The following is a 10,220-nucleotide window of genomic DNA, read 5'->3' as shown; positions in this document are numbered from 1 at the left end:
TCATTTTATCCGTTTTCGTAAATGGAGATAACGCAAATAAAATCAGTAACTTCATCCAAGTTTTTTCAAGATAACAGCGGACTTGTAATTACAGCCTTAGTTTGAATAGAGCAATAGACGTAATGTAGTGTTTAGACTCATTTTGTTTTCTTTAACTGCAAATAAAGCGTAATTAACTAGGAAGGAAGAAAATCTAAATAGAAGCCTGATGTACTTTTACCTTGTATCTACTACAAATGGTGAACTTTTAGTAGACTGCGAAGGTTTTATGTAAAAATAATTTCGAGAAAAAGATTACCAATTACTGAAACAGCAATTAATGGAACTGGAATGCCAATTTTTATCCTATTTATTTTTTTTACGTCGATAACACTTACAATTTTATAAGGGAGCACTTATTACAGAAAATTATGCAAATGGAAGAAGTTTTCGTTTTTAAAGAACTCCATTAACTTCTACTTAGTTATTCCATCTTGTGTCAAAGTTCAAATGTTTTAATATAAAAAAAAATGTATCTTAGGTAGTATTTCCTTTTAATACACTTTCTTTGAAACATCTACCTTCGAAATCTCGTAAAAAAGTTTCGAATAACAGAAGTAAGACTTTATTTTAGAAGAGAATAAGGAAATTGTTTTTATAATATAGATACAGCTACTATTCGTAAATAACCAATAACAATCTAGTAATAAAGTCATATTTAATGTTTATTTTCAACTGAGAAAACTATTCAATTGCTATTCTTATATTTAAGTATTTTTTAATTGTAACATGCCCTGTTGAAACGGTTAACTGCTGCACTGTGTACAAAGTTAATGGACTGTGAAGAAAACTCAATTTCACTTTCACACCTTTTTTGTTATTTTGCGAAAAGTAAACGCTGCCACCATCGGTGTACAGTTCACTTTATTGGCAGAAAATTTTAAATTAAATTTTTAGTTTCTGAATTGGATATTACATAAATTACAGTAGGAGTACGGAGGCAATCTTTTTTTTGTCAGTTTTCTTTTCAGTTCGCTTGTATTTTAATAATGTCGTAGCTTCTTTTTGTATCTAGCAATTTCAATCAAATGAAATTGAAATATTGCCATTCCTGGAGTGCTAATGGAAATATTGATACTTATAAAATGGCTGTCTCTCTCTAAAAGGACAGTAATTAAATGCCTTTAAAGTGTTTATTGCATTCTTTACAAGATCCGTTGGCGAATTTCATAATCGGCAAAACTTTTCTTGGAATTTTTAACGAGCTTTTCGAAAATGCCTTAAAATCTTTTTAATCATTATTACTAGGGAGCGAATGTCGTTCGTACATGACGTCATTATCAGGGGTGTACTTAGGATGCTAAACTACTATTTTTGAAAAACGAGATGTGAACTTATGTGCTTCTCATATCGATCTTTGTTGACTTAATAGTTCTTATCCTATTAAATTTTGTCCGTGGACCTAAGTACGGCCCATTTCAGTGTGAACGACGTAATAATTAAGCCCATTGTATGCAAGTCATTATAACATTTTCTTTGTTTATTTACAGCTGTATCAAAATATTAATAATTTACTTTGAATCACATTGCACCTAGATACTCTATCTTTTTTTTTTTTAAATATCAATGCACTCTTCCAAGATTGCTGGTTATTTGTTAAAACTAAAAGCAAACTACTTCTATCTTCCCACGAAAACCTGCTTGAATGCATTTTATCACATACATCCGCTTAGAATATTGGAATTTTAGTATATGTATGTATACATACATGCATTTATGTATGCACTTTTAATAAACGAGACGGTGGAATCAATATTGAAATAGAAGTCATTACCGACCCTTTTTTAATGCCTTCATTAATGATTGATACGCCTACTCATGTATGTGTGATGATAAGTTATACGGTAGACATATATTTATGTAATAATAGTGTGTAATTATTTAAACAATATTTTCGATTACGCCTTTAAATAATAAAATCACCGTGAGTGTAGCATCGGCGACCGCCGAGACCAGAGAAATCAGCTTTAAGCTTGTTAGATGTGCATGTTAGAAGTATACTCTCAACCTCCCAAGAGAAATATAAATTTAAAAACTTCAGATTACCACTAAAACAGTTTTTAATTACGTATAAAGAATTTATTATCTTACGAAATTTAATTAAATTATCTTGTAGTGACACTGTTATACGAAATCCAATTGGTTTTGATTATTATCAGACGTTAATAATGTGCGTCAATTATTTGATGACATGCATCTGTCTATTAACAAATATTTCGTCGTAACCTCTAGAGAGAATTTGATAATTTCCTGATGGAATGCGCCAGCTAAGATTCCGACGAAGTTTCGAAATTGTTAATGATCATGCATAATAAGCAATTACCTAATTAGACGAGCCGATGCTCCCTTGGTGAGGGTGCTTTAAAAAAAAATAATTCATCATAAATCCACATTTTATCCGACAGCAAGTTTTTTGTTCTTAAACCAATATAAAATGATAATTACTAGTTGTATGTCTCCGAAATAACTGTATTCTGTTTTTTTGTCGACTATTTCGCTTTGGTCTTTTTTTAAGACGTTAGACAACGCGGTTTGGGCGTCTTTGAGGTTAACGACATCGAAATTGTCGTACAAACACATGAACAAGAGTTTTGTATGTTATCATCTTTGTTTTCGATGCCAGTGGGTTGGTTTTTTGCGTCCGCGAGGGTTACAGAAATCGATGGATATGTGTGCTCTCTCACGGATGAAGTGGCGACACAAGCGTAGTTTTACATCACTTCTGATTGTCACTGCCACTGGTTCAATTATTGTAACAGCCGTGTAGGTAATTAATCACCCGATGGAGATGACAATCGATGAGCTTTAGTTCAGATGGTATTTTATAAATCTTCTTGATTGAAAGGTCAATGCGCGTGATTGCAACTTTATCAACTTTTATAGCATCGTACAAGCAAGCAAGCATCTTTACCTATTTTGATGGAAATTATTTGTCCATCATTGCAGAAAACTGACCGTTTTAACACGTCCCATTCGAAGCCTCTGTCTAATAAGAAAACCCTCATGCATTGCAAAAATTGCAAAGTATTATAAATAATTAATAGCAGATAAGTCTTGTTCATGTTGGTTGAATCACGAATTGAATTCTAAATAAAATACAGTATTATCGAATAATTCGAACGGTTTTTTATGTAAACATTGCATTGAAGTATGGAGAAAATGTTTTTTGATGAACGAGTGTAGAAGAATTATTATGATACGGACGGAACCCTGATAAATTCTAGTGTATCATGCTCTCAAACATCTTCAGAATATAATAGTGATAATTTTCGAATTATAAAGGACCCTACAGAAATTACTGTTCTATCAATTTTCTTATTCTGCAACTATTGTAATAAATTTCTGATGCCTTCAAGTAATTTGCTAAAATTGNAATCATATTTAACATTTATTACATACGTACATATATACTTTATAACATTTAGGTATTTGTACTAACTCCATCACACAAATTCCTTTAATGATTAAATGTTTAAGCAGAAAAGGTGTTGACATACATATTGCTTCTCCAAATACCTATTCAATGTCTAACAATAAGTAAGATTTTATGTAATTTTAGATTAGACACCTTGGCTTTTGTGAGATTTTTGTACAAATTTTGACCCGCCTAGTAATTTTGTGGGCAGCGGTTGTTCCAGTGGGGAATCAGGGAGGCAAAGATCTCCTTTCCCAAAGTACTTAAGTACTTATATCACTTTCATCCCAAAAAATATTCATTTACACCTAAGATATACATGGTGTAACCAGTTGGTATTGGTTTTTACAGAAGTGTATTTTGTTGTTTCAGGGCCCATGACGTGAAGTTCGGTGTCGGCCGCTTACACTATGAAGCGGCAGCTTCTTATATTCCTGTTGACTTTGGCGTTAGCCTCTGCGTCAAGCGTGATAGTGAGAACGTTCAGTGATAACGAAGTTGAACGTTTCAATCATTTGGTTGTCGATAAAAATACCGGCCGAGTTTACATAGGAGCTGTCAATCGTCTGTACCAACTTTCCCCCGCTTTGGATTTGGTAATCGCCGAAAAGACTGGTCCCGAATATGACGCGTTTGAGTGTTCAGCGTCAGAATGTTCGGCCGGCGTCCAGAAAAAATTGACCGATAATGTGAACAAAGCTCTTGTTATCGATTATACCACGACGAGATTGATAGCATGCGGAAGTCTGTTCCAGGGTATCTGTTCGGTCAGAAATTTGCATAACATTTCGGATGGTACTCAAGAAGTGCGAGAAGCTGTTGTAGCTAATAATGCAACGGCTTCGACGGTAGCATTTATTGCCCCAGGGCCACCCAACCCTCCAGTCACGCAGGTCATGTATGTGGGGGTGACTTACACAGTACCTGAGGGTTTCGGAACGTCCGGATCTTCTTATCGTTCCGAAATCCCAGCGGTTAGCAGTAGGTCATTGGATAAGGATAAGATGTTTCAAATCGCACAAATGGCTGTAACCACTGGAACGCGAATGTTTGTAAATTCATTAGCTCGCGAACGGTACCTCATTAATTACGTTTACGGTTTTAGTTCGGAAGGTTTTAGTTATTTCTTGACCACTCAAATGAAACACAGTATTTCGAGCCAGTATGTTAGTAAATTGGTGCGGGTTTGTCAGGACGATGAAAATTATTACTCGTATACCGAAATACCGATCGATTGTACCAGTGACCTGCAAGGGGGTAGGAATTATAACTTAGTGCAAGCCGCATACGTTGCCAAACCAGGTTCGGACTTAGCCAGTGATCTTGGCATCACTGCCCAAGATGACGTTTTGTATGCTGTATTTAGTGAAAGTGATCCTAGTCATTCCAATCAACCCTCTGACCTTTCTGCTCTGTGCGTCTACTCACTCAAAGCCATTCGAAGAAAGTTTATGCAAAACATACGAAATTGTTTCAATGGTTCTGGACAACGGGGCCTCGATTTCATCTCCACCAGTTACGCCTGTGTACCTACGGTAAGTTGCCTTTTTTTCCATATCACCATCTCCTTATAGGTACATCCATGCTACATAAAAAGTTCCCAATGTTATTTATTACTACTCAGTTTTTCTGTTGTTCCGGAAAAAGTTTTTAAACAACATTTCTACTTATTCTTGATAAACTGGAGCTTTGAAACTTTTAACTTTATAACATAAGCCGCTTGACATTATTATAAACTCCGTATAGTAGTCGCCGTATAATTTTTTTTTACAACCAATAATAATACAGTATAATTTATTAGAAATAAAAGTTTAAATTGAATTGGAGTCAGTTTTGAGCTAAATCCGAAGTAATTTTTTAAATTTTATTGTGATTACCACTGACGCCTTTTTAACGTTGCTCAAATACCCAAGTCCGAGTCCATAAAAACACTCGCAGAAAATTTTGGAAACACTTACGAAACGTATAACAGTTTTTGAAAAAGACACCAAGAATGATTATATTAAAGGCAAATTAAGTGCCTTAATGAGAAATTAAATGTTCTGCTGCTACCTACCATCGCGGAGTCGTTTATTTAATGCCAAAATACTGGAATACATTAAACAGTCGTTTTGAAAGGATTTGATTACCGTGTGACCAAAAAAGCAATTTTCATTGTTTAAATAATTTTTTCGCTAATGTTTTGCTGAATTTGATCTTACTACGTACAAAAACTTTTTTCTGACGCTAACTGACAGCCGCCCAAATTAAACGGGAACAACTACGTTTTGCTGAACGGGTTAAACGAGTAACCTCCTGGGATTCCATTATTTTTCTGTTTAGTAAGTTCATGTATATGTATGTTTATAGAGGGGGAGGTAGATAAGTTTAATGTGGTGCTTAAAATTGCATTTCAACCCTAACTAAGAATCTAGCACAATAGAAAAGAGAAAATTGATAATTTCAGTTTAGAAGGTATACGTAAGTCTGGTGCACAGATAAGAATCTTGATTTACATATTAAAAGGTTTTACGACAAAAGGATAGGAAGAAAGATGCCCTTAGCGCGCAGTGGTCTTCAATTTCAAAAGCTACCCATTGTGCACAAGTTAATGCAATTATAGGGTATATTATAGTAAAGTTTCTGTATCAATTTAAGCTTCTACTCTTTATAACTACATAGCTTTACACCTAATAAACATGAAACACTGTATTCATGTCGAGCAGTTTCCATACTATTTAACTTTTTAATAATAATTTTGTAGTAAATGGAATGTTATCATACCAATAAGCTTTTCAAAAACCCGTGGGCGGTCTCTTTTTTTTTATTTAATAACAAGGTTTGTGGATATTTTCTTTATAATTTAATTAGCTTTGTAGAGTTACGATTCCATTAACCGAAATTCGTTGGCTTTCATATTAATTTTTCATACATTGCTGATTGCAATATTTGTTTGTCCTTCAACATTTTATTAATTCGTTATTGCCTCTAATGGTGCACGAAATTAAATTATTAAATTGTACCGTTTATATGTACCTATAGGAACTTCTTTGGCGGCGTGGTTTGAATATTTGGCAATTAAACCTTGTTCCTGCACAACAACGGCAAAAAAAACATTGTGCTATATTTCTTTCCTTAATAAAGTTTATTACCTTACTTTATACTCTTAAAATTTGGATATCACGACTATAGTTTTTATTGCTCTTGAATGCTGAACGAGCAGGTGGTGACAAGGACGACAAAACCCCGATTAGGGCATATGTATTTGTGAAGCAGTTTAAGTGTTCGATTAATTTATTTTATTCAAAATGTTTCACCACGAGTTTACGCTCATGGCGCATTCATTTTATCCGTTTTCGTAAATGGAGATAACGCAAATAAAATCAGTAACTTCATCCAAGTTTTTTCAAGATAACAGCGGACTTGTAATTACAGCCTTAGTTTGAATAGAGCAATAGACGTAATGTAGTGTTTAGACTCATTTTGTTTTCTTTAACTGCAAATAAAGCGTAATTAACTAGGAAGGAAGAAAATCTAAATAGAAGCCTGATGTACTTTTACCTTGTATCTACTACAAATGGTGAACTTTTAGTAGACTGCGAAGGTTTTATGTAAAAATAATTTCGAGAAAAAGATTACCAATTACTGAAACAGCAATTAATGGAACTGGAATGCCAATTTTTATCCTATTTATTTTTTTTACGTCGATAACACTTACAATTTTATAAGGGAGCACTTATTACAGAAAATTATGCAAATGGAAGAAGTTTTCGTTTTTAAAGAACTCCATTAACTTCTACTTAGTTATTCCATCTTGTGTCAAAGTTCAAATGTTTTAATATAAAAAAAAATGTATCTTAGGTAGTATTTCCTTTTAATACACTTTCTTTGAAACATCTACCTTCGAAATCTCGTAAAAAAGTTTCGAATAACAGAAGTAAGACTTTATTTTAGAAGAGAATAAGGAAATTGTTTTTATAATATAGATACAGCTACTATTCGTAAATAACCAATAACAATCTAGTAATAAAGTCATATTTAATGTTTATTTTCAACTGAGAAAACTATTCAATTGCTATTCTTATATTTAAGTATTTTTTAATTGTAACATGCCCTGTTGAAACGGTTAACTGCTGCACTGTGTACAAAGTTAATGGACTGTGAAGAAAACTCAATTTCACTTTCACACCTTTTTTGTTATTTTGCGAAAAGTAAACGCTGCCACCATCGGTGTACAGTTCACTTTATTGGCAGAAAATTTTAAATTAAATTTTTAGTTTCTGAATTGGATATTACATAAATTACAGTAGGAGTACGGAGGCAATCTTTTTTTTGTCAGTTTTCTTTTCAGTTCGCTTGTATTTTAATAATGTCGTAGCTTCTTTTTGTATCTAGCAATTTCAATCAAATGAAATTGAAATATTGCCATTCCTGGAGTGCTAATGGAAATATTGATACTTATAAAATGGCTGTCTCTCTCTAAAAGGACAGTAATTAAATGCCTTTAAAGTGTTTATTGCATTCTTTACAAGATCCGTTGGCGAATTTCATAATCGGCAAAACTTTTCTTGGAATTTTTAACGAGCTTTTCGAAAATGCCTTAAAATCTTTTTAATCATTATTACTAGGGAGCGAATGTCGTTCGTACATGACGTCATTATCAGGGGTGTACTTAGGATGCTAAACTACTATTTTTGAAAAACGAGATGTGAACTTATGTGCTTCTCATATCGATCTTTGTTGACTTAATAGTTCTTATCCTATTAAATTTTGTCCGTGGACCTAAGTACGGCCCATTTCAGTGTGAACGACGTAATAATTAAGCCCATTGTATGCAAGTCATTATAACATTTTCTTTGTTTATTTACAGCTGTATCAAAATATTAATAATTTACTTTGAATCACATTGCACCTAGATACTCTATCTTTTTTTTTTTTAAATATCAATGCACTCTTCCAAGATTGCTGGTTATTTGTTAAAACTAAAAGCAAACTACTTCTATCTTCCCACGAAAACCTGCTTGAATGCATTTTATCACATACATCCGCTTAGAATATTGGAATTTTAGTATATGTATGTATACATACATGCATTTATGTATGCACTTTTAATAAACGAGACGGTGGAATCAATATTGAAATAGAAGTCATTACCGACCCTTTTTTAATGCCTTCATTAATGATTGATACGCCTACTCATGTATGTGTGATGATAAGTTATACGGTAGACATATATTTATGTAATAATAGTGTGTAATTATTTAAACAATATTTTCGATTACGCCTTTAAATAATAAAATCACCGTGAGTGTAGCATCGGCGACCGCCGAGACCAGAGAAATCAGCTTTAAGCTTGTTAGATGTGCATGTTAGAAGTATACTCTCAACCTCCCAAGAGAAATATAAATTTAAAAACTTCAGATTACCACTAAAACAGTTTTTAATTACGTATAAAGAATTTATTATCTTACGAAATTTAATTAAATTATCTTGTAGTGACACTGTTATACGAAATCCAATTGGTTTTGATTATTATCAGACGTTAATAATGTGCGTCAATTATTTGATGACATGCATCTGTCTATTAACAAATATTTCGTCGTAACCTCTAGAGAGAATTTGATAATTTCCTGATGGAATGCGCCAGCTAAGATTCCGACGAAGTTTCGAAATTGTTAATGATCATGCATAATAAGCAATTACCTAATTAGACGAGCCGATGCTCCCTTGGTGAGGGTGCTTTAAAAAAAAATAATTCATCATAAATCCACATTTTATCCGACAGCAAGTTTTTTGTTCTTAAACCAATATAAAATGATAATTACTAGTTGTATGTCTCCGAAATAACTGTATTCTGTTTTTTTGTCGACTATTTCGCTTTGGTCTTTTTTTAAGACGTTAGACAACGCGGTTTGGGCGTCTTTGAGGTTAACGACATCGAAATTGTCGTACAAACACATGAACAAGAGTTTTGTATGTTATCATCTTTGTTTTCGATGCCAGTGGGTTGGTTTTTTGCGTCCGCGAGGGTTACAGAAATCGATGGATATGTGTGCTCTCTCACGGATGAAGTGGCGACACAAGCGTAGTTTTACATCACTTCTGATTGTCACTGCCACTGGTTCAATTATTGTAACAGCCGTGTAGGTAATTAATCACCCGATGGAGATGACAATCGATGAGCTTTAGTTCAGATGGTATTTTATAAATCTTCTTGATTGAAAGGTCAATGCGCGTGATTGCAACTTTATCAACTTTTATAGCATCGTACAAGCAAGCAAGCATCTTTACCTATTTTGATGGAAATTATTTGTCCATCATTGCAGAAAACTGACCGTTTTAACACGTCCCATTCGAAGCCTCTGTCTAATAAGAAAACCCTCATGCATTGCAAAAATTGCAAAGTATTATAAATAATTAATAGCAGATAAGTCTTGTTCATGTTGGTTGAATCACGAATTGAATTCTAAATAAAATACAGTATTATCGAATAATTCGAACGGTTTTTTATGTAAACATTGCATTGAAGTATGGAGAAAATGTTTTTTGATGAACGAGTGTAGAAGAATTATTATGATACGGACGGAACCCTGATAAATTCTAGTGTATCATGCTCTCAAACATCTTCAGAATATAATAGTGATAATTTTCGAATTATAAAGGACCCTACAGAAATTACTGTTCTATCAATTTTCTTATTCTGCAACTATTGTAATAAATTTCTGATGCCTTCAAGTAATTTGCTAAAATTGCTAAATTTGAATTAACCTTGTTCCTGCACAACAAC

The 10,220-nt window shown here is 33.3% G+C and overlaps 1 protein-coding gene across 1 annotated transcript in view; it reads left to right on the top strand.

The window, feature by feature from the left end:
- Positions 1-3,826: 3,826 nt before the first annotated feature.
- Positions 3,827-10,220, top strand: part of LOC108737306 (plexin-A2) — a 94,988-nt gene continuing 88,594 nt past the window's right edge. Inside the window, exon 1 of the mRNA XM_025975750.1 lies at positions 3,827-4,989. Coding sequence (XP_025831535.1) covers positions 3,865-4,989 — 1,125 coding nt within the window. The 5' untranslated portion in view covers positions 3,827-3,864. The remainder of the gene's footprint in view (positions 4,990-10,220) is intronic.

This window comes from Agrilus planipennis, unplaced genomic scaffold (genome assembly GCF_000699045.2).
Source record: "Agrilus planipennis isolate EAB-ADULT unplaced genomic scaffold, Apla_2.0 scaffold90, whole genome shotgun sequence".
Taxonomy (NCBI): Eukaryota; Metazoa; Arthropoda; class Insecta; order Coleoptera; family Buprestidae; genus Agrilus; species Agrilus planipennis.
The sequence above is the reverse complement of the archived record's forward strand: the minus strand, read 5'-3'. Positions and strand labels throughout refer to the sequence as shown.